At 54.2% G+C, this 25,351-nt stretch overlaps 1 protein-coding gene across 1 annotated transcript; it reads left to right on the forward strand.

The window, feature by feature from the left end:
- Positions 1-23,143: 23,143 nt before the first annotated feature.
- On the forward strand, positions 23,144-24,946 carry KRP23_12110 (uncharacterized protein; the record flags this gene model as incomplete). Its single annotated transcript, XM_067882690.1, has 2 exons — positions 23,144-23,660; positions 24,633-24,946. 2 exons carry the CDS (start codon positions 23,144-23,146, stop codon positions 24,944-24,946), a joined length of 831 nt encoding a protein of 276 aa, XP_067739718.1.
- Positions 24,947-25,351: the final 405 nt, after the last annotated feature.

Below are 25,351 nucleotides of genomic sequence, written 5' to 3' on the forward strand. Positions count from 1 at the left end.
GCGATATAAAAAAAAATTGGGATAGTCGGATGGCTGGTCAGAATTGTACTAACCGTCGAGTCGTAACGATATGGTCAGTACTAATAGTAGTGCTAATCTATTAGCACTAAGCATATTTTGTCCTTGCCGTCGGCTACAGTAGAGCTAAACGGTTTAGTCGTGTGAATTTTGAATAGTTAGTAATACTAATAGCCCTACTGATTCAATTAACGTCTGCGCGGCTTTCGGATCTTTGATGACCGCTCGCACCGAGTGATTCTCCTGTGATCTCCAGCAACCCTGCCCCATTTCACTCTCATTCTTCGATTTTTGTCTCATCCATATCTATGATGAAGTGCGCTAGGATCGATTGCAGCTTTGAAGTCTTGGAGGAGATGTCACCCTGCTGTATTTGCGGACAGCAGGTGTGTCACCTATGCAGCAACGACCTCTGTAGTAAAACAGATCTATCAAAACGGTACGGATAGCGAAACAAACGACTTGATTAGGAGTAAATACGAAAACACTCATAGGAAAAGGAGGTTGCACTCAAAATTGCGCAGCCAGCACTCAACATAATTGTGTGGGCCTGCGCAGCATCAAAATGGCCCGACTTGCGTGACGCAAGTGGCTGTCATTCGTCCGGATGATATCCGGATGCTATACAACCCCAGAAAAACGCATGCCACTCGAAGAAAATACACGTGGGCGGCAGGAATTCTCGAACGTGTGGGGCTTCGCCGGCCTGGGCCCCGGTCGGAGCTTGATGTTGTCGTTTCACTGATGCTCCTTGAGCTTCTCCACCGCCAAGATGATTCTTGGGACGAGATGTGCTCGAGCAGTTCTTTGGTCATGTCCAAGCTGGAGTCTGCATAGAATTTTAGTCTAGAGGCATGCACGTTCAACTCGGCACCCGCGATGAGGTGTTGAACCATGAAAGAGTGTGCATCGGCACGGGATACGCCCCTACCGAGGTGACGAGCAACTTGTTGCCGCTACTCGTGAGCGTAACACATAATCACCTTCCATGAAGTTCACCATGTTCTCTCCTCGCTCCCACTTCTTGCTCAGCAGTCTCTGCTTCAGTCGTTGGTCTTCAACTACTTTGTGCATGTCTTGAATACTGCTTCGCAGGTTGACGAGAAAGTCATCAATCTTGCCACTCGCTGGCGCCTCCTTGATCTCCCCCGAACCAGGCAGGTAGAATTCTTTGAGAGGTTTCGGGCACGGTAGCTCAGTAAACAGCGCTTTGTGGTCGAGTGAAGGTACTGCAGTGTGATTGAGGCTGGACTGTACCATGGGTACCAGGTACACCCAGTCGCTGTGGTTGATCTTGTACTCCAGTATCATTGTCCTGATCACCTGGAGAATATCTCGGTTCACGCGCTACACTGAGTCGTTTATCCACGGGCAATAGGCGGGGGCGAACTGCTGCTGCGTGCGCAGCCTGCGCGACAGCTCACTCACCACTTCGATCTTGAAATGAGATCCTTGGTCCGAGATCCAAACTGGTGGCAGGCCAAAACGAGAGTGCCAGGTGAGGAACGCCTCCAAGGTCACAGTACTGTCAGCTGTATCTGCCACGACAAGCTCGCAGAAATACGAGGCATGATCCTTTAGCACTAGGATATACCTGGAGTCGCCAAACTATCACCCATGAACAGGAAATCGAAATGTAAAACTAGATTGCGTTCACAACAATCAACTGTTTCACCCAAGGTCTGGGGATGATGGCCCCCCTTTTGAATGCAGGCACAACCGGCACTGGCGGACAAAGGTGGACGCCAGGGTGTTGAGCTTCTCAATCGCAAACATTCGTCGAAGGTGCTCCACCATGGCAGCGTGGCCACCGTGACCTTGAGCACCACAGTGTGCAATGATGAATAGTCGTGAGAGATCACTAGCTTCAGTAGGGATCCAAATTTGGTCGCGGAGCGTGAATACGTCGCCGTCGGTACGCACAACTCCAGGTGGTGGTTCATAACGTGATTACACCAGGATAATCTCCACAAAAGTCGGTCAGATGAAATTTTTATCATCAAGAGGGCGGAGCGTCGAGATGGTCGGCCCCGTCACCTCCCTGGCTGGTTCCTGTTGAGATGCAGCGCTTGTCGCCGCCGGCGTGTCAGCTCGAATCCGGCTGATTCTGCTGGTGGCTGGGACGTGGCTGCCAGCTGATCATGTCGACCCAGACGTTGTTCGGGCCGGCGATATGTTCGATCACATAGTTGTAGTTCATCAACTGCGTGGACCACAGCAACAACTTGCCTTTCACGTGCTTTTTGACATGCTCGTCAGGAGCCAACACGTGGATTAAGTTGCGGTGATCGCAGAACATCCTGAATCCTTGCGGTCGGAGCAGCAAATAATCCAGTTTGTCACAGGCCAGTGCGATCGGGAAAGCTTCCTTTTCGATCACTGTCCAATTGAGTTGGCTACCCGTGAAGGTGCCACTTAAACACTCGGCGAGTTGGTGTTGTTGGTACTGGACAGGCACTTTGATGTCAAAGTCCTTTACTTACGTCACAATGACGGCCCACCCAATATCCGAAGCAGACATGTCGTCGCTGAGTCATTCGGGAAAGCAAGCGTAGCCGCTGAGGCTAGCATGTCTTTCACAATGTCGAAGGAAGATCTCTCTGCTGCACTAAGCTCAATTAAAATTCCAGCAGCCACACGCTTCGTGCGTCGTGTCTTGGCCAGAGCTTCATCTAATCGGTGTTGAAGTGGAGAGACTTGACGAGCATAGTCAATGAGACTGCCTCGCATCCAATTAATTGCACACAAGAACTGCTGCAACTCCCCTGCTGTACTGGGGTACGACATTGCACGGAGTGAGTCAATCGTGGCGGGGTCATGGCGCACACCATTGGCGTCGATGATTTTGCCACACCACTTCACTTCCTGTTGATACAGGCTGGATTTCTTCACGCCGAGTTTGAGGCCAAAATCATTCAGCAACGAAAATAACTCAGCGAGTTTGCCCAGGTAAGTGTCTATGTCGTCCGCGCAGAGCAACAGGTCGTCGATCCACACGAGGAGGTGCTGGGACAGTAGCGTCGCAAAGCACGCCTCCATAGTTTTTGGAAATAGATAGCAGCGTCGCCACAGCCTGGTGGTACGCGTCGTGGAGTGTAGATCTTCTCATCAGTCATGTAGGATAACCACTCCTGGCAGGGCCCAGCTAAAGGTAGCTGCCAGAAACCCTTAATGAAGTCGAAAAGTCCAAAATGTTGTTTTCCACGTGCATTTTCCATTACCAAGGAAATAATCGGCATTACGGCAGCCATGATGTCGGTCATTGAGTTGAATTCGCGATAGTCGGTCATTTGCAAATCCATGGGCTCTTGTGATTTTTTGACGGGGAGAACGGGGCTTGCCCAGCGACTTGTTGAGTTTTTGTAGACCCATCCTAGTGTCACAAGTTGGTCGTTAAACCCACATAAAAATTGGCGAACATGTGGAGGATACTTGCGAGGCTTACATTTGCATGGTTGAGCCCCATCCTTCAAACGCACTTCGAGCGGTGGAACGCGAGTAGGTGGATCGTCACGGGGTTCCAGGCGCCACACATCGTACATGTGCACGATGGTTCGCAACTTGTCCACGTTTTCGGGTGGAGATTTATGCTCCAGGGCTCTTTCAATTAGAGTCTCGACTGCAGCACGAATTTCTTCATCAGAAGCCACATGACTTCGGTTCACGGGGCGTCCGTCCGCCTCCAAATCAAATGGATCACCACCGGTATCGTCTTCGTGATGGGAGGCGAGCTGCTCAAGCTGCCGATCCACATCGATACCCAGGGCGATCAACAGGTCTTGACCAATAATGAATTCGTCTACGTCCGTATCCACATCAGACACGGTGCATCTTCCACTGGCTGCATCGGTCCAGCAGCCGTGTGAATCAGGACATGAGGCATGGCTTTCTTCTCAGCCACGACTGCGTGTGCATCATACGACTGGCTGCACACTGGCGTCTCCAACGGAATCTCCTGCACCGAGGGATCCACGTCGAGCAATAGTTTCCACTGCGAACGGCTGATCACCGTGTAGTCGGAACCAGTGTCCGGACAACACGGCAAATCTAGTACGCCGTTGATCGTCACAGTGCGTGAGGTCGGCGGCATTAACTTCTTCAATCTCTTCACGTGAGACTGGCGAGCTTTGTTAGCTTCGCGAAGCTTCTGCCGAAGCACAATCTTCTCAGCGTCAGTAGCCTTCGTGCAATCGCTGAGCCAGTGCATATATGGCACTTCGGGAACGGCGACGGCGGCTCTTTGGGCAAGATAGACGTTAAAGGTTTGTTAATCTTCTGGTCGATCTTCTAACCGTCGTGTCGGATTCTTCGACACGGATCGCTTACCAGCATCGTTACGAGGACGCTTCTTCGAATGAGCCGTAGTCGATTCTCAACATTCTTCGCAGATTGGGAGCGAAGTTTTGTCCTTCACCATCAGTCGCATTCGCTTGTTCTGCTGGAAATGATGCTCGTGTTCGACAGCCTTCTCGTAGATCAGCGTGTACCGCTTTTGAATGTTTTTTGCCAGCCTCCTTGTTAGTCCAGCGAACGGCACTTTTGACATCGGCCTTCAGGACCGGAGGGGCCAAACACGACACCAAACGCTTGCACGTATCCTTCTCACCATAATCACCGGAGAAACTTCTTCAAGTCCGTTCTCCAGGACGACTTCATGGAAACACTGAAAGTAGGCCAGTACGCGGGCATCTACGTCTGTCTCCGACAGATCCATCCGTAGTTCCTTCGCGCACAGTGTCTTGATGTCGGGCAGGTCGTCGTTCTTGACCTTCCCTAGTAGATGCTTGATCTCGGCGATGAGTTGTCCTTCGGTGACATCGCGACGTCCTGCCGAAGTCTCAGCGCACAGAACGTCTCTAGGAGACGGAGATCGAAAGACTCCTTTACGTTCTGATCACCAAGTTGTAGTCCTCGCCAGAGCTTCAGCAACGAGCTCTCATCTTGGCCTCATACTCCTTGCGCAGCTTATCCCACTTCACCAGTGCTTTGTGGGAAATGGAACTCAATCTTGGTGGAGAATCAGCGCGAAGATGGGTACAGGCATCGGCTTCGAGTATTCAGGACTACTCCTCGTCACTTGAATCATCAGCGTGGCGTTTTGGCATGACGACAGGTCACGATCGGCTAGTAGGTCGGGTCGTACCACTTGAGCGAGTAGTACGTCAGTACCACTAAAGAATTCTTTGTGCTGCTTTCCGGAGTTGAAGCAACTTCAACACGAGGCAAGACAGGTGGCGATCCTGCTGGAAACTTGTAGCCTAGTGTATTGGTAGCGTGCGATGTAACTAGCAATTGAAGAGTGAGAGATTTGGACAGTCGTCACCATCCATCCTTCTCAATGAAAGTATGAAACCTTCATGCTGATGGCAGCATGAAAGGGGACATGTAAGGCAACCCGCGATTCCACTTGGATCACTGGCGGCCTGTTCTACAAGATCTATGAAAGTTTGGTCAGGGCCAGATGTCTGGCTCTGCCATCTCCAACGAAGCACGCTGACCTTGATGCACCAGGATCAGGCGTAGCTCCTTCTGTGATTGACTTAATTGCATCAAGTTGCACACTGTCTATTGGTTAAGTCTTGAAGTTCACGTCTGGCGGCGGAAGTTCGCTTGATCCAGAATCCACCACACAGTTTCCAAAGCTTGATTCCGCCGCTTCATCACCTTCTCCATTTGCAGCCATGGCAGTCAGATCCATGCCTGGCCACGAACACGCCTGAAGGGTCTTCAGCATTGGGTGCCCGATCACTTCTCGCTCGCCAGTCAGTCGGCTCTAGTGGTCCGTGAACGCGTACGACGGCTTATACTGCAAGCCGCTTCGCTTTGAAATTCTCTTCCCTCTGCTCCTGACAGGTATGCATCGAATAGTTAAGCTCGGTACGGGGTCCATGTGCCACTTTTCGCTGCGAATCACTGAGGCTGTGTACACTAAAATCATTGCTGTAGAGACTAGTAAACTTGATTGAGCCGAATTTTCTAAGGTATTTCCATTCAACTTACCAGCTGTATCGCCCGCGAAACTGCATGAGCGTCAAGTTTCGCCAGCTTGAGATACGACACCTCAATAGCTTCAGAAGCTCTCGTCATGCTCGCAGCCACGAAGGTGAAGTTTAAGTTGTAATTCTTCAAAGCTCAAATGCAAATCTTATTGCGAATGCGGAGTTAATACATGAGTTCCTATTGAGCACGCAAGCTATGATATACACGAAGGCTCCAGCTAACCTCCACACAGAACCCAAGTAAACAAATATTGGATCCTTTCATCCTTTCCAAGCTTGCGATCGAAGTCAATGGAAGAGCTCCGGTCTCAAGACCGGATGTCGCGTTCACCAGGCGTATTCGCCCCATGCGTGGCAGCATCAGCCGTGGTAGATTTATAAAGGCCTGTTCAACTCTAGATTCCCGTTCGTAGCCTAGGTCACGCGTTGGAGATTCGTCTGGAGTTTCAAGTCTGACCCCGACCTCTGATCGCTACCCGCTACGCAGTTGCTCCAGCACACCTCAAGTCAACAATTACGGTACAGCCCCAACTCCAATTTCTCAGAGCAAAGGACAGCGACATCCTCCGTCCGGTTCTTCACCTTTTCAGCAAAAGCCAACAACAAGCGGCAGTCACGGTGCGAAACTGGGCTGAATGGGGAACGCACAACACACACGTAGTTGGAGATATACTTTTTACAACAACGCGGCCGGACTAGCTCCAAGAGTATATATTACTGGAATTTGCACCCGCCAGTGCAGCTGGTTTCCAGAGACGCACGACATTGTGGAAAACTGGACGCACGCTACTAATACAGGCTGGTACCGCGGATCCACAAGGGGGCGAGGGAATGGAAAAGTTTGTGATGCTGGCTTCTGAGGAAGGAGAACTGTACACCTCATGGACGGAGGCTCACTCAGTCTTGACTGCACGGAGTTTCTAAGGACAATTGCTAAGTCTACCACTAGGCCAAAAAATGAAAAAAGAGGCCTACCACAGCTAGACTGGCTACAGTGCGCTGAATGTCAGCAACTTCAGGTGTATACAGGTACAGGACATCGCAGGTCATTAGCCAGAGCATGAAGATTTCCCAAACAGGCCTGCAACCTAGGGAAGTGGTCCAGTGGCAGCGAGTAGCGTATGGATGGATTGACTTTATGTTCTTACGGACACCCTTGGGGGAACAACAGAACTCCGCAGAAGAGAGGTGCGGCTACTTGTATACAATTTTTCGGAACTGGCAGAACGAACCACATATGACCGAGAGGTCCACTTCACACGGCCTCACTTCAGCACCCAGTGGTGGCGTACATCCGGCAAAGGAAAAATATTACATTGGACATACACACGGCTGTCACTGAGGCCCCTGCTACGATTACAGTAACGCAACAGAGGGATATTGTACGAGGGCTGAGCCAAATATTGACACCATAGTGGATTTGATCGAAGTACACCCACACTCGGCGGTCGCACGGCTGGTGTGTCTATGTGTAGCGGGGCTACACAGTCGTCCACCTCCTACCTTAGTGCAACATGCACTAAGGAATACATTCAGTGACCACTCCACAGGGTGGTCCCATTCATAGCAAAAGGCATATGACTGTAGAAAGTAACACCTTTCTACCAATGAGAGTCATTCAATAGATAGGGGTTCTGCCAGCCATCCGATGGCAGAACCTCTCATTATAAATCTCAGTTTTAGGAGGAAACCCCATTTACAATCAATACAGTTCTCATTTGGCACCAAAGCTATCGTTCGGTTCCTTTATTTAGGTTTAAGTATACTTGCGGATACAAGTATACTGAACTTAAGTAAATTATTCCTACGCTTCCTCATACACGTGTCACACGTGTAAGCTTAAGTAGTGGGTCTAAGCAGACCCATTACATATCGTGTTGGGGAGGAAATCCTCTCCAACGAATATGAAAAAGAACCAGATCCGAGGTCCGGTTCCGATGACCAACAATTCGCTGGACGATCCAGCGAGTTGCCCCGCGTGCGTCTCGTAACGGGGTGGGTGGGGGGTGGGGGGAAGACGCCCCGGGTTTGGTCAACCAAACCTTGAGTCTCGCGTGGAGGCTGTTGAGCGTCTCCAAGCGTCGCAGTTCGCTGCTCTGCGTCAGGAGCTGAGCTTGTTGAAGGCTCAGCTCGCGGAGGTTGCGCAGACGACCTCGAACGTAAAGGTCGAGGTCGGGACGAGGCTCTCTGGCGCCTTGAAGCGCGTCGCCGCGCTCGAGAGCGCTTTGGCGAGTCACCAGACGTAGGTGACTCGTGCTGCACGTACGGCTTTAGTCGCCCAACGTAAAACGTTGGGTGCAAGCGCATGCTGGACGGTATGTCCAGTGTGTACGCGTTGCCATGCTTCGCCAACACGGTGAATGGCCCAATGAAGCGCGGAGCAGCAAGCTTGCTCCGAAATCGGAAACTGCATGTTTAGCTAGGTTCTGCGTAGCTAACAGAACTAATGAACCAACTTTGAATTCATTTGTGTTTCCCCTGCCGGTGTTATCGGCATTCAGCTTCTGTCGATCGACAGAAGCTGCTATTGCATCTTGGACAAACCGAATTACGGCTTGTCGGCTGGACAAAGTCCATTGCATCCGAGCTGAACCCCTGGTTCAGTTCGTGCTCCTTGTTCGCAGCAGGCCCGGCCTGCGCGTGATGTTCGTTGTCGTTTAAAGTGTCTACGCCCGTCGTAGACACTGTCTTGTCGTCGCCATGACTGCGCGCAGTACGTGCGCGAGTCGTCACAGCTGATACATTGCTTGTATCAGCGTGCTTATCCGGTTGTTTTGAATTAACCGGATACCTCCCCCACTTAAGGAAGGAGCTACCGCACCGAGTACGCTCGGTACGCGTGGGTGCCTCATGGCATTCACGTAGAACGGTGTGTGTCCTGTCGAGACATGCACCGAGTTGTTGATGGCGAACTCCGCCATCGGCAAGCAGTCGCTCCATTGATGGAACGAGTGCGCGTAGCTCTTCATGGTGTCAACCAGCACGCGGTTGACACGCTCTGTTTGTCCGTCGGTCTGCGGGTGATCCGCAGTCGACATGGACAACTGCGTCCCAAGAAGTGTAAACACTTCTTGCCAGAATCGCGCTGTAAAGCGCGGATCCCGATCCGACACGATGTCGAGTGGCATACCATGGTGTCTAAACACCAGTCGACAAACAGACATGCCGTCTGTTTGGCTGTCACCTCGGCTGGTACTACAGCAAGATGCACCATCTTGCTGAAGCGGTCAACAAAGACCACAATACCAGTCCTCCGCTTGTTGTCTTGCGGAAGACCAAAACACAAGTCCATTGAAATGGACTGCCAGCACTCCGACGGAGTCGGTAGTGATTGAAGCGGAGCCTGCGAGTTGGGCGCAGGCTTCACGCGCTGGCATACCTCGCAAGCACGAACGTACTTGCGTACCCATTTACTGGTGACTCCATAGAAGTCACGCGTGAGAAGCAAATGTCTTCTCACGGCCAGGATGTCCCGATGTCGGGGCATCGTGGTACTCGTACGTGATCTTGAGCTTCACTCATGATCATCCGGCACGACAATGCGATCTGCGTTGTCGTCGACTGCGCTGTAAAGCAGCAGACCATTGTGTACACGATAACGGTGTACACGGGCACGAAGGTGTTTGGCCGCTTCTGACGAGACTTGTCAGAAGGTGTGGAGAAGTACTCCAACAATGCTTCGCATCCGCATCATGCGCGTATGCGGCCTTCACGTCATCCAAGGACGACGAGGTGTAGTCGCCTCTGCACCGCATAATCTGGTCGACGCGAAAGCGCGTCGGCCACGACATTCAACCTTCCAGGTTTGTACTCAACCTGGAAGTTGTATTCCGCAAAGAATGACAGCCACCGTGCCATTCTTTGGATATGTGCGGCGACTTGATCGCCGTACGCAACGATGCGTGGTCGGTGTAGACCACGAATGGTCTACTCCCAAGTAGATACACTCGAAACTTTGCGAGTGCATACTTCATGGCAAGGAGTTCCTTGTCATGTACCGGGTAATTGCGCTCAGCTGGCTTCAGCTGACGCGATTGGTAGTAAACCACACGATCACGACCTTCGTGATCGAGTTGCATCAGTGCGCATCCGATCGCGAAATCGGATGCATCGCACACAACGTGGAATGGGCGATCTTGGTCGGCCACCGCCAAGATCGGCGCCTCAGTCAAGCCCTGCTTGACTGCTTCAAAGCCTGCTGACAATCAGCAGTCCATTCCCATGCAGCCTCTTTCTTTAAGAGCTGCGACAGCGGGCGAATCTTGCCCGCGTAGTTGCTCACGTACTTGCACAAGTACGTGGCGAGTCCAAGGAACTGCCGCAGTTCCTTTACGTTTGAAGGCGTAGGCCATTCATTGATCACTCTGACCTTTCCTGGGTCAGGGCGTACGCCGTTCTTCCCCACGAGACACCCAAGTACGGGTATCTCGGTCGCCCCGATACACTTCTTCAGGTTCGCGTAGAGCTTGTGCTTTCGCATGAGCTCAAGCAACTTGCGGAGATGCTCTGTATGCATCTCCACATCCGATCCCATTCACAGCCCGGCTGTGAATGAACACGTCGTCGAAATAGCTCGGTGCGAAGTCGCGCACCGAGCGCAACAAGTGCGTGACGCACCTGTTGAACGTCGCTGGGGCGTTCTTCAGCCCCTGCGGCATCACGAGCCACTCCCAGAGCATGCCGCTCGGAGTGCTTACCGCTGTGAGAGGGATATCACTCTCACGCATGAGGATCTGATAGAACCCGTCTCTCAGATCCAGAGTACTGAAGATAGTACTCGAGGTCATCGAATCGATGATCACATCTTTTCGAGGTATCGGCGTCTGCGCCGGTACCGTCGCATCGTTCAGCTTGTTGTACGCATGAACGATGCGCCACCCGCCCTGTGGTTTCTTCACACAGAACGTAGGCGCGCTGTGCGGGGACTTCGATTCCCGCACTTGTCCTGCATTGCGACGACTTTCAAAGAAGTCGTCGATTGCCTTGACTTGCTCACGCGGCAGTGGCCACTGTCGCGTGACGCAGTACTTCGTTCCCGGCACGAGATCAATCTCGTGCTGAACACCCTTGTCCTGCGGTAACTCCGCAGGAATGTCGTCCGGGAGTACATCCTTGTACTCACGCAAGACCTTGTAAAAGGGGCTCGCCTTGAGCGAGTCCCAGCCTTGCTCGTCGAAGCGTTCCTTCTTCGACTTCGCGCTGAGGGCGTCCGCGCCCTCAGAGATGAGCTGATTCAGCTCTTCTGCTTCACACGTCATCCTCTCGACGTCCGAGAGGATGCAGATCTGCTCGATGCGTCCATCGTGCAGTTCGCGAGCGAAACGCTTCCAGCTTGTGACTGGGAGCGACATCAACTCCGACGCTAACGTCGGAGGATTATCCAGCCTCATCTTCTTGTATTGGAGACCAATACTCGTACGCGTCAAGACATCAATGTCTCGACGGTCGTCTCCAACTCCTGTGTCTGCCCGGCAGACACTGCTTGTAGCGTCTCGGTCCCTGACCGAGACTTGCGCAGCTTTTCTCGCTTGCGCCGTTCACTTCTCGTGCGGAGCCCGGCTCCGCGAGTTTCTTCTTGTCCAGGCCCGGCCGTGGACAGTTGTTCCTTGTATTCGCCGGCGGGTTTACCCGCGGGCGCACGCGTTCAAGCCCGGCTTGATCGCGCACCGCTTCGTCGTGCAGCCCGGCTGCACGCGAGCTCGCAAGCATTTCCGGTGCGGGACGTTTGCACTGCGTCGGCTCCCAGAGCCGACGCGCTTCTTTACCTCTACGCCTAACGGCGGAGTGTCTTTCGCAGGTCGTCGACATTCTTACACTACGCCTACGCGTCGCCCGCGACCTTCGAGACCCTCTCGAATCCGATTGAACCAGGCCCTGCTGATTCGTTCACATCTTCTTCCAACGACTCTCGCAGTCGTTGGCGTTCGCTTGGGTGACCGGAGACAGCCGCATTCCGCGCTGTCTCTAGTGGAGGCCGCATGCACCACGTGGTGCATGTGCTGCGCCGACAGGGCCATCGCTCTCTGTCGCGCTGCTGCTGCTCCCGAAGCGCACGATCGTGCGCTTCGTCCAGTCGATCACCGGATCATGCCGTGCAAGCCACGGCATGCCCAACACCATATCGAACTTATCGTCCAGTTCGGACGATAAGCTCGTCGACGAACTCCTTCTCTTGATAAGAAAGCGTACGCGTACGATACGCTTTCGGTTCTAACAACGACACCCGTTGCTAGCCTCACTTCCAATAGACTTCGAGGTGTTTTCACCTCCTCGAAGTCAAGCCTTGGAAGGCTCTGCAGTCGAACAAAGTTGTTCGACGCACCACAGTCCACTAGAGCACGAAGAGACTTCTCTCTCTTCGAGCTTACCTTCAGGATGACAAGGTTCGGCTTGTCATCTTGCTTCTTGCAGTGAGATTGACTCTCACTGGGGCAGCGATCTTCATTGCAGCGTGTCCGATGTCGACACGCTCGATCGCATCACCAGCAGGGCGCCCCGCGCCTGCTGGTCCCTTTAGTTTTTTTATTGCCCGTGACGATACCCAGTATCGCCACGACGGCTCCTCGCCGCGTGCACAGGTGCTGTGCACTCGCGCGTAGTGACCGATGTTTCCGCAGCGGAAACAACGCACATTCGTTGATACGACGCTGCTGGGAACCAGCAGCGTCGCACTCGAGAGGTCCATTGGTTCGGGACCTCCCGACGGCCTTACCACCGGTCGTGGCATCAGCCGTGGGGCGTTCACATGCAGTTTAGCCTGCCGCAGGCTAAACTCTTCTTGCATTGCAAGCGCAATTGCAGCCTCGAGAGTATTTGGATACTCTCGGAAGAGATAGGTCTTCACAGGCCCATCTCTAAGGCCCTTCATGAACGTGACGACCTTTGTCGCCTCGTCAATCGGGTTGGTCACGATGTTCGAGACCAAGTACCGTGCTCTTTGGGCGTAAGCATGCACGTCATGCTTGCCCTGTTGCAGATCGAGGAACTCCGCCCTCGATCGGAACTCGTTCTGCGGGGGCTCAAACGCTAGTTTGAGCTCCTCCTTGAACTCTTCGTACGTGCTAAAGCACGTAGGGTCTGTGAGTCGGCGTCCGTACGCCCAACTCCTCGCTCGTCGCCAAGACATGACATGGCGAACGCAACCTTCGACAACGGTCGACGATACGTCGAGCCGCAATGGCAGTGTCGACCTCGACAAGCCAACGGAGGAGAGGCTCCCCTCTCTTCCAACGTAGCTGCTTACGTGGAGTTTCAATGACTCCACGCGCGGTGTGGCCGATGGCGACACCGAAGTTCGAGCAGCGGTTTCACGCTGTTCCTTCACGATGAAACCCAGAGCAACACCGTGTTGCTCCGTCGGTGATAGCGTTCGCAACATCGTTGCTACCGCCGCTTCCCCAATGACTGTTGACAGTCGTTGGAGGGCCTCCCACTCTGGTTCCGACAGGTGGGGGCAGTCTGCACGCGCAACATGCGTTGCAGACGTGTTTGGCTACCCACGGACATGTTACTGTCCGAGGGCAGGTTCTCAGCCCCGCGTTCGTATTCCATACGAACGTGTTAGTCGGTCGTTGGACGGACTACAAAGTGCTACCAGGTGTAATGGGTCTGCTTAGACCCACTACTTAAGCTTACACGTGTGCGCACGTGTATGAGGAAGCGTAGGATAATTTACTTAAGTTCAGTATACTTGTATCCCAAGTATACTTAAACCTAATAAAGGAACCGAACGAAGCTTTGGTCCAAATGAGAACTGTATTGATTGTAAATGGGGTTTCCTCCTAAAACTGATATTTCTAATGAGAGGTTCTGCCATTGGATGGCTGGCAGAACCCCTATCTATTGAATGACTCTCATTGGTAGAAAGGTGTTACTTTCTACCAGTCATATGCCTTTTGCTATGAATGTGGACCACCCTGTGGAGTGGTCACCTGAATGTATTCCTTAGTGCATGTTGCACTAAGGTAGGAGGTGAACCGAATGTGTAGCCCCGCTACATCGACACTGCCATTACGCTCAAGTATCGTCGACCCGTTGTCGAAGGTTGCGTTCGCCATGTCATGTCTTGGCACGAGCAAGGAGTTGGGCGTACGGACGCCGACTCACGGACCTACGTGCTTTAGCACGTACGAAGAGTTCAAGGAGGAGCTCAAGCTAGCGTTTGAGCCCCCGCAGAACGAGTTCCGATCGAGGGTGGAGTTCCTCGATCTGCAACGGGCAAGCATGACGTGCATGCTTACGCCCAAAGAGCACAGTACTTGGTCTCGAACATCGTGACCAACCCGATTGACGAGGCGACAAAGGTCGTCACGTTCATGAAGGGCCTTAGAGATGGGCCTGTGAAGACCTATCTCTTCCGAGAGTATCCAAATACTCTCGAGGCTGCAATTGCGCTTGCAATGCAAGAAGAGTTTAGCCTGCGGCAGGCTAAACTGCATGTGAACGCCCCACGGCTATGCCACGACCGGTGGTAAGGCCGTCGGGAGGTCCCGAACCAATGGACCTCTCGAGTGCGACCGCTGCTGGTTCCAGCAGCGTCGTGGATCAACGAATGTGCGTTGTTTCCGCTGCGGAAACATCGGTCACTACGCCCGCGAGTGCACAGCACTGTGCACGCGGCGAGGAGCCGTCGTGGCGATACTGGGTATCGTCACGGGCAATCAAAAAACTAGAAGGACCAGCAGGCGCGGGGCCCCTGCTGGTGATGCGGTCGAGCGTGTCGACATCGGACACGCTGCAATGAAGATCGCTGCCCCCAGTGAGAGTCAATCTCACTGCAAGAAGCAAGATGACAAGCCGAACCTTGTCATCCTGAAGGTAAGCTCGAAAGAGAGAAGTCTCTTCGTGCTCTAGTGGACTGTGGTGCGTCGAACAACTTTGTTCGACTGCAGAGCCTTCCAAGGCTTGACTTCGAGGAGGTGAAACACCTCGAAGTCTATTGGAAGTGAGGCTAGCAACGGGTGTCGTTGTTAGAACCGAGAAGCGTATCGTACGCGTACGCTTCTCTTATCAAGAGAGAGTTCGTCGACGAGCTTATCGTCCTGGAACTGGACGATAAGTTCGATATGGTGTTGGGCATGCCGTGGCTTGCACGGCATGATCCGGTGATCGACTGGACGAAGCGCACGATCGTGCGCTTCGGGAGCAGCAGCAGCGCGACAGAGAGCGATGGCCCTGTCGGCGCAGCACATGCACCACGTGGTGCATGCGGCCCTCCACTAGAGACAGCGCGGAATGCGGCTGTCTCCGGTCACCCAAGCGAACGCCAACGACTGCGAGAGTCGTTGGAGAAGATGTGAAACGAATCAGCAGGGCCTGATTCATCGGATTCGAGAGGGTCTCGCGATAGATATGTCGACACACAATTGTCGAAAGACACTCCGCCGTTAGGCGTAGAGGTAAAGAAGGGCGTCGGCTCTGGGAGCCGACGCTGCAAACGTCCCGCACCGGAAATGCTTGCGAGCTCGCGTGCAGCCGGGCTGCACGACGAAGCGGTGCGCGATCAAGCCGGGCTTGAACGCGTGCGCCCGCGGGTAAACCCGCCGGCGAATACAAGGAACAACTGTCCACGGCCGGGCCTGGACAAGAAGAAACTCGCGGAGCCGGGCTCCGCACGAGAAGTGAACGGCGCAAGCGAGAAAAGCTGCGCAAGTCTCGGTCAGGGACCGAGACGCTACAAGCAGTGTCTGCCGGGCAGACACAGGAGTTGGAGACGACCGTCGAGACATTGATGTCTTGACGCGTACGAGTATTGGTCTCCAATACAAGAATGAGGCTGGAATCCTCCGACGTTAGCGTCGGAGTTGATGTCGCTCCCAGTCACAAGCTGGAAGCGTTTCGCTCGCGAACTGCACGATGGACGCATCGAGCAGATCTGCATCCTCTCGGACGTCGAGAGGATGACGTGTGAAGCAGAAGAGCTGAATCAGCTCATCTCTGAGGGCGCGGACGCCCTCAGCGCGAAGTCGAAGAAGGAACGCTTCGACGAGCAAGGCTGGGACTCGCTCAAGGCGAGCCCCTTTTACAAGGTCTTGCGTGAGTACAAGGATGTACTCCCGGACGACATTCCTGCGGAGTTACCGCAGGACAAGGGTGTTCAGCACGAGATTGATCTCGTGCCGGGAACGAAGTACTGCGTCACGCGACAGTGGCCACTGCCGCGTGAGCAAGTCAAGGCAATCGACGACTTCTTTGAAAGTCGTCGCAATGCAGGACAAGTGCGGGAATCGAAGTCCCCGCACAGCGCGCCTACGTTCTGTGTGAAGAAACCACAGGGCGTGGCGCATCGTTCATGCGTACAACAAGCTGAACGATGCGACGGTACCGGCGCAGACGCCGATACCTCGAAAAGATGTGATCATCGATTCGATGACCTCGAGTACTATCTTCAGTACTCTGGATCTGAGAGACGGGTTCTATCAGATCCTCATGCGTGAGAGTGATATCCCTCTCACGCGGTAAGCACTCCGAGCGGCATGCTCTGGGAGTGGCTCGTGATGCCGCAGGGGCTGAAGAACGCCCCAGCGACGTTCAACAGGTGCGTCACGCACTTGTTGCGCTCGGTGCGCGACTTCGCACCGAGCTATTTCGACGACGTGTTCATTCACAGCCGGGCTGTGAATGGGAAATCGGATGTGGAGATGCACAGAGCATCTCCGCAAGTTGCTTGAGCTCATGCGAAAGCACAAGCTCTACGCGAACCTGAAGAAGTGTATCTTCGGGGCGACCGAGATACCCGTACTTGGGTGTCTCGTGGGGAAGAACGGCGTACGCCCTGACCCAGGAAAGGTCAGAGTGATCAATGAATGGCCTACGCCTTCAAACGTAAAGGAACTGCGGCAGTTCCTTGGACTCGCCACGTACTTGTGCAAGTACGTGAGCAACTACGCGGGCAAGATTCGCCCGCTGTCGCAGCTCTTAAAGAAAGAGGCTGCATGGGAATGGACTGCTGATTGTCAGCAGGCCTTCGAAGCAGTCAAGCAGGGCTTGACTGAGGCGCCGATCTTGGCGGTGGCCGACCAAGATCGCCCATTCCACGTTGTGTGCGATGCATCCGATTTCGCGATCGGATGCGCACTGATGCAACTCGATCACGAAGGTCGTGATCGTGTGGTTTACTACCAATCGCGTCAGCTGAAGCCAGCTGAGCGCAATTACCCGGTACATGACAAGGAACTCCTTGCCATGAAGTATGCACTCGCAAAGTTTCGAGTGTATCTACTTGGGAGTAGACCATTCGTGGTCTACACACCACGCATCGTTGCGTACGGCGATCAAGTCGCCGCACATATCACAAAGAATGGCACGGTGGCTGTCATTCTTTGCTGAATACAACTTCCAGGTTGAGTACAAACCTGGAAGGTTGAATGTCGTGGCCGACGCGCTTTCGCGTCGACCAGATTATGCGGTGCAAGAGGCCGACGCCAACGCCGTCGTCACCCCCGTCCTTGTGGACGACGTGAAGGCCGCATACGCACATGATGCGGATGCGAAGCAGTTGTTGGAGTACTTCTCCACACCTTCTGACAAGTCTCGTCAGAAGCTGGCCAAACACCTTCGTGCCCGTGTACACCGTTATCGTGTACACAATGGTCTGCTGCTTTACAGCGCAGTCGACGACAACGCAGATCGCATTGTCGTGCCGGATGATCATGAGCTGAAGCTCAAGATCACGTACGAGTACCACGATGCCCCGACATCGGGACATCCTGGCCGTGAGAAGACATATTTGCTTCTCACGCGTGACTTCTATTGGAGTCACCAGTACAATGGGTACGCAAGTACGTTCGTGCTTGCGAGGTATGCCAGCGCGTGAAGCCTGCGCCCAACTCGCAGGCTCCGCTTCAATCACTACCGACTCCGTCGGAGTGCTGGCAGTCCATTTCAATGGACTTTGTTTTTGGTCTTCCGCAAGACAACAAGCGGAGGACTGGTATTGTGGTCTTTGTTGACCGCTTCAGCAAGATGGTGCATCTTGCTGCAGTACCAGCCGAGGTGACAGCCAAACAGACGGCATGTCTGTTTGTCGACATGGTGTTTAGACACCATGGTATGCCACTCGACATCGTGTCGGATCGGGATCCGCGCTTTACAGCGCGATTCTGGCAAGAAGTGTTTACACTTCTTGGGCAGTTGTCCATGTCGACTGCGGATCACCCGCAGACCGACGGACAAACAGAGCGTGTCAACCGCGTGCTGGTTGACACCATGAAGAGCTACGCGCACTCGTTCCATCAATGGAGCGACTGCTTGCCGATGGCGGAGTTCGCCATCAACAACTCGGTGCATGTCTCGACAGGACACACACCGTTCTACGTGAATGCCATGACACCCACGCGTACCGAGCGTACTCGGTGCGGTAGCTCCTTCCTTAAGTGGGGAGGATCCGGTTAATTCAAAACAACCGGATAAGCACGCTGATACAAGCAATGTATCAGCTGTGACGACTCGCGCACGTACTGCGCGCAGTCATGGCGACGACAAGACAGTGTCTACGACGGGCGTAGACACTTTAAACGACAACGAACATCACGCACAGGCCGGGCCTGCTGCGAACAAGGAGCACGAACTGAACCAGGGGTTCAGCTCGGATGCAATGGACTTTGTCCAGCGCCGACAAGCCGTAATTCGGTTTGTCCAGATGCAATAGCAGCTTCTGTCGATCGACAGAAGCTGAATGCCGATAACACCGGCAGGGGAAACACAAATGAATTCAAAGTTGGTTCATTAGTTCTGTTAGCTACGCAGAACCTAGCTAACATGCAGTTTCCGATTTCGGAGCAAGCAAGCTTGCTCCGCGCTTCATTGGGCCATTCACCGTGTTGGCGAAGCATGGCAACGCGTACACACTGGACATACCGTCCAGCATGCGCTTGCACCCAACGTTTTACGTTGGGCGACTGAAGCCGTACGTGCAGCACGAGTCACCTACGTCTGGTGACTCGCCAAAGCGCTCTCGAGCGCGGCGACGCGCTTCAGGCGCCAGAGAGCCTCGTCCCGACCTCGACCTTTACGTTCGAGGTCGTCTGCGCAACCTCCGCGAGCTGAGCCTTCAACAAGCTCAGCTCCTGACGCAGAGCAGCGAACTGCGACGCTTGGAGACGCTCAACAGCCTCCAAGCGAGACTCAAGGTTTGGTTGACCAAACCCGGGGCGTCTTCCCGCCCCCCCCACCCCGTTGCGAGACGCACGCGGGGCAACTCGCTGGATCGTCCAGCGAATTGTTGGTCATCGGAACCTGACCCGAGGTCCGGTTCATTTTCGTATCGTGTTGGGGTGGATCCTCTCCAGAATCACGGAATGCCTGATGGAGGACATTCCGGAAATGGTGACGGCGTACGAAGGCCGCCACCGCCACCTCCGCCGAAGGGCGTAAAACTTGGGCGAGCGCTGTAGTCGCCTACAGCACTATAGACGCCTGCGCCTAAAAACTAGCGCGCAGGTCTTGAGGTCGTCAGGTACACACATGGACGTGTACCCGTTGACGTCCCGTTCAGTAATGCGTACTGCTCCGGGGTAGCAGTACTCACAAGCAGTGTCATAAGGCACTGCGTAAGGAAGTTCGATACCGACTGCACCATGGTGCAGTCGTTCAAGTTGACCACGCCTCGAGAACTTCTCGTAGCGCTCCCGCGCCTGGCTAATCCGGTCGCGATAGCCAGCGGGGGTTTTGTTGAAGTTTTCAACAAAGGCACTCCAACTTTGACAAAGTGCCTGCCATTCGGGCACTTTGCTTCTGCGAGAAGTCTTCTTGCTCGCAAACCATCGGAGCTCATGGAAGCCCGATGTAGTAGTTGCGCCTTTGGTCCGTCATCGTCAACGATGGTTGCACGAATACAGCGCGTACGGATTCGGTGACACGGCCGCACCAAATCGGCTGCTGATCTCAAATTGAGACGGCATCCACGGCTCGCGCACTGGTTCAGTGCGCGAGGCCGCAGCAGCAGCGGATGGAGTGGAGTCATCTCCATCCCGCGGAGTCGTCAAGGCTCCAGCGACAGCGAGCGGTGTTCCACTGCCGCTGCGCGAGCACTTCGATCCCGAAGCGTTCGAGTCGTCCTCGCGTGGACGACGCAGACCCACATTGGGGTCAGTGTGGCCCGGAGACAAGTGTCCTTGTCTCCTTCGAGTTCCCCCCTCCTCGACTTCACTCCTAGTCGAGGGGAACTCCTCTCCACCCGGAGAGTAGATACCCACTCCGGTTTCGACAGCAATGATCTTGCCTGTCTTGTTTCGGATGGCATGTTTCTCTTGCCATCTCGAGTGGTATCCAGCAACAGAGAGGCGACTCTCTGTTGCCGCGCTTGTCGACATCGCCGTCGAGGCGATGCCAGTAGCGGTCGTGGCTGAGGCAGCGGCCGTCGTCGCCTTGGAGGCGACGACAGCACTTGCTGTTGCCGAAGCGGCCGGCGTCTTAGACGAAGACGTCGTTGGCGTGCTCATTGAGAATGAGCACGTGTTCTCCCAAGAAAATACGGATTGACGTGTCGAGACCGGCACGTCAATCCTAACGGGGGGATGGTGTAGCGGGGCTACACATTCGGTTCACCTCCTATCTTAGTGCAACATGCACTAAGGAATACATTCAGGTGACCACTCCACAGGGTGGTCCACATTCATAGCAAAAGGCTATGACTGGTAGAAAGTAACACCTTTCTACCAATGAGAGTCATTCAATAGATAGGGGTTCTGCCAGCCATCCGATGGCAGAACCTCTCATTATAATATCAGTTTTAGGAGGAAACCCCATTTACATCAATACAGTTCTCATTTGGCACCAAAGCTATCGTTCGGTTCCTTTATCTAGGTTTAAGTATACCACTTCCAGATTTACCGGCTAGGGCGCGCGACTCTTCGGACTCGGGGCAGCAGCGGGATCTCAACTTTAGACCGGAGGGGGGGGGGGGCTTGGAAGGCCCAAAAAAACCCGGGTATACGATCTTTAAGTGTAAAACTGGAGAGAGGCACGTGAAACGAGAGCACAGGCATGGATCGCGGTGCTCAGCAGCTCCAGGCGGCAATTTTCGACCCTCAGGGGACGAGAAGGAATCGAGATGCAAGGCGAGAGTGAAGGGGCTGAAGTCCAGCAAGCGGAGTGGGAAATTGCGGGGACGAGCACAGCGAGGAGGCGCAGCAATGGCAACGTCAAGGACCCGGACATGCGATCAGCTCAAGGACAGCAGCAAGGCAAGCAGAGCGACAAGAAGCGCTCACCGAGGAAGCAAACCCCAAAAGGGAGGAATGCAGAAGGGAGCAAGTGGCTGGGGGCGGAAAGGAAGAAGGCATAGACCTGGGAGATGGAAGGTCGCTTTTACCCAACTGAAGCGGTACCTGCTACAAGAAGCCCCACAAGACTACGTATTGTCGCTGGTGGCGCTTAGATACCCTGGCTAGCGCCAGACGTTTCCAGGCTTTCCAGACAAGAGCGCAAGAAAGGAAATAAGCACGATGATGAGAAGCTTCTCAAGGAGCAATGGCAAGATAAGCCAACGGCTCGGCAATGTGAGCGCTACCAGAAGTTAGAAAGTTACTGGGATTTGAGCAACCACGAACATGGACGGCGGCTATACGCTTGGATCAAGGAGTGGATTGTGTCGGAAGGGCTTCCGCAGAACGACGTGGAAGCGCGGCTGCAGTTCTGCCACTTCGAGAAAAGTAACGAGGTCGACGGGGGGGGGGTAAGGGCGAGCAAAAGCAAGGTCTCGTACATCGAAGCGGTGAACAAGGGACTAGAAGAGAAGGGCTATGGGCGCGAGACGGCTGAGCAGAGGCGAATGAAGCAGCTCTGCATGCAGCCAGCGCGGAGCGTAACGCAGTTACGGCAACGAACGGAGGACGAAGATAAGGCCCTGCTTATGATTTTGAATCATGAGATCGAGGTCCCGGGACCGCCGCCGTTCCTCAAGCAATCGATGAACTCGGCGGAGTTAGCGTATTTCACGGATACTTTCCTCGCCATAGAGTACCCCTTGTATGCACGGCTCGCACCGGGACAGCAGTTTTGGGGCAAGCATGCCAAGACATGCGATCATGCGGCACATCAGCGCCGGACCGGAAGCGGCTTCCAAGCAGAAAGCAGAAGTCGAGGAATTCAAGGCGGCTTTCTCAAGAATAGCGATGAATATGGACACTCGAGTTGTCACTGTAACATTTAAAGGTCGGCAGACAGCGGCGAGGTGGATCAACTGGAGGATGCCATTGGCGTCTAAGTTACTAACATGCGGACTACGATGGGCAAAGGGAGCGAGCCCGCACGACGCATGAATTAGTCCCCCTGGATTACTACGAATTCACTGTAGCGGTGAGGAGAGGAGGTCTCATCAAGAGACATGCACTGGCTTTTGACACACAATTTAGGCCTCACAGTGCAGGAGATGACGCACCCGGAAGCAAGTCTGAAAGGACTCAATGACAAGGAATGGAGAGTTATCGTGAAAGGGAATCAATGCCCGCCCGGCTGCGAGCAATGGCTTTCATTGAGTTGGACCAAGCGGCGGTGATTATCCACCATCACACAATCAATGTCAACTGGCCATGCGCTAGCTGCCATTCACCTGACCACCCAACGAGATACTGTAAGGTTCCAGCTGCAGAACTACATCAACAACATCTCCTTTTTGACCTGCGAGTGCAAGGAGCGCCGCTATCCAAGGCAGGAAGTGGGAGAGATGTACTGACCAAGAGAGCTGCCGACCACGCTGGATCAGCTGAAAGACATGCTCAAGAAGGGGGCGCACCCAAAAACGGGAAGGGCACCCAACAAAAGGACGGCCAGCCAATTCCCAAATTGCCACGGAAGCGAACTCAGTCGCCGACGAAGACGGGGCAACCAAGGCGGTGGACGGACCGGCATTGCCAAGGGCATGGGAGCAGCACAGACTGCCACGTCAGGGGGCGCGAGGAACAAGAGGAAGAGATGAAACAAGAGGGAAGGATGAAGTGCGAAGAAAAATACCGCGGCAGACCGAGGAGCTCACGGAGGATGTCGTGGACAGCGAAGGGCAGCTGGGGTCGACGGCTGAACAAACACGCACAGCAGAACCTCAAACGACGGAAGAAAGGGAGACAGACAATTGGCACAAGAAGGGTTACGACAAAGACGATGGAGCAGACCAGGAGGAGGACACGATGGCAGCAGACGCCACGGAGGTTACGGAGCGAAACAGCGATAAAGCTGAGCAGGCAGAGCGCAGGGGTCGGTCGCCAACGCGACGAATCCTCAAACGGGGGAAGCCGCGACAGGGCCCCACGCCGACAAGCAACGAGCAAAGGACGGAAGAGGAAACCCGAGGGGTGAACAAAGTAGCCGGACGTTTTCGAAGCGATGCATCTGACTCAATTGGTGGTGCGACTATGGGAGCAGCCCAAGACGGCCGAAAGGCGTCACAATCTCCCAAAAGGAGGGAACGTGATGATCGACGAGCAGAAGTCGGTGGAGTGCGGAAGGAGATGCGAAAGTCTCTACGTAGTGAGGGAGGCACCCGCTCACCCTCGCCGATCAAGAATGGCAGACGCCCTCCAAACAAAGGAGACAAGACCGCGCACCAGCAGTATATGCATCAGTACCTACGCAAGGCGTTGCATATCAAGGCCGAGATAGGGATGGACAGCGAGGAGGGCAAGGCGAGAACCGAAGAGCGGGAAGGTACGCGGACGGATGCACACAGCTCACAAGCGGCGACACTGCAACCTGACGTCGACAAGGAGCAAGGTGTCATCACAACGGAGTCGGACTCGGAAGATTGCGAGTACGTGGGGAGCACGCCTGCTAATGACGCCGGTGCTCCACTGGCAACTTGGCTGGAACTGCTGGGAGGCACCCTAGTGGATGTTGCAGCTGCAGGGCACTGCGGGTGGCTGGCAAGCTATGCAGCTCTATACAACGTCTCAGACGGATTAATTGAGCCGTCGGAACAGGTGACCGAGGCGACGAACGCGCTCAAGAAGCAAGTCATCAATGGGATGGTGGCGACGCTGGAGGAGGAAATGAAACTGCACCCATACCAACTAGAAGTGGAACTGGACGCAAGCGGCATACGACCGCTGACAAGTGCATCGAGAGCGGAGCGCCTGTGTGCTCTGGTCAATCACTACGTCCTGCAGAGACAGAAGTCGGTCAAAACAGCAGTGCCCATGCACTACTGGGTTCGCCCGGCACACATCAAGGCGATGGCCATCCACGCGCGGGAAACCATATACGTTCTCGATGTCGACGACCAAGGCACTGCCAGAGCCCAGGCATATGCCTACTGCAGCACTTCGCACAACGGGGAGGATGCATTCGAGACAGGCACGAACCAACCGATACCGACTCTGCAGGCAATGACGATGCTCGAAGAGATTGTGGCAGAAGGAATTCTGCCGCCAGTGTTAGTGCTCAGATGGCGTGAGTCCGGCAACCATTTTCAGGCCATCACGTACGACCGCAATCGATACAACAGCTATGTCCAGCAACTCACTACTCTGGCTCCCATCAGGAATGCCATACTGTCCAAGCATGGTTGGCCAGCGCTCGACTACATCCAGTACGAGCAAGCGAGTATCGCCAAGGTGGCGACGAGGGAACTCAAGGCAATGAGAAAGGCGGCAAAGCTGGAGAAAACTGTTTGGAGAACAGAAGACGTGCACACAGTAGACGGAGAAGACTGCGAGGACGAGGACAGAGAGGAAGGTTCAGCCTCAGACGATGATTACCAAGCAGCGGAACACGAGACTAGAGCGAGCACGGGCGAGCTGGAGCTAGAGCGTGCTGTAAACAAAGAGACCAGCAGCCAGATCGAGGTGCCTGCGTATGAGAAGGTAGGGGCACATCCGGTAGCCGAGGATCACACGAAGCTGACAGAAGGGCGGGAGTGCAGCAGCGCAGATGGGCAGCGAGATGGGACTGATGAGGGGGGCCGTGCTCACTCCACTGATGGGGGAACGCACTAACTTAGAGGAGGGGGGACCACGCAGTGTGGCAGCAGGAGAGATGAAACAGTCAGAGTTGACGGACTTTTTCGAGCTTCAGACGCTGGAAGAGCGTGCGCAAAGCACAAGGTCAGAGTACAGAAGGCATGGAAGGCGAATCAGAAAAACAAGCAGAGAGGGAGGGCCAAGCAGGCGAAACAGAATACATAAGGACGATGTAACCATGGGGTTTACGACAGTCAATGTCCGTGGACTAGCGACCAGAATGACTCACCTCGGTGAATGGCTACAAGGCGTCAAGAAAAAACACGATAGAGGGAGCAGGGATATCACGTTCCTGCAAGAGACCCATCTGAACGAGAACGAACATCTCGCAGCGCAAGAGCAGTATGCAGCGATGTGGGGATTCAAGGCCACAATGGCGCA

The sequence above is a fragment of the Phytophthora ramorum genome (assembly GCF_020800215.1).
Source record: "Phytophthora ramorum isolate Pr-102 chromosome Unknown Phyram_PR-102_s0014, whole genome shotgun sequence".
Taxonomy (NCBI): Eukaryota; Oomycota; class Peronosporomycetes; order Peronosporales; family Peronosporaceae; genus Phytophthora; species Phytophthora ramorum.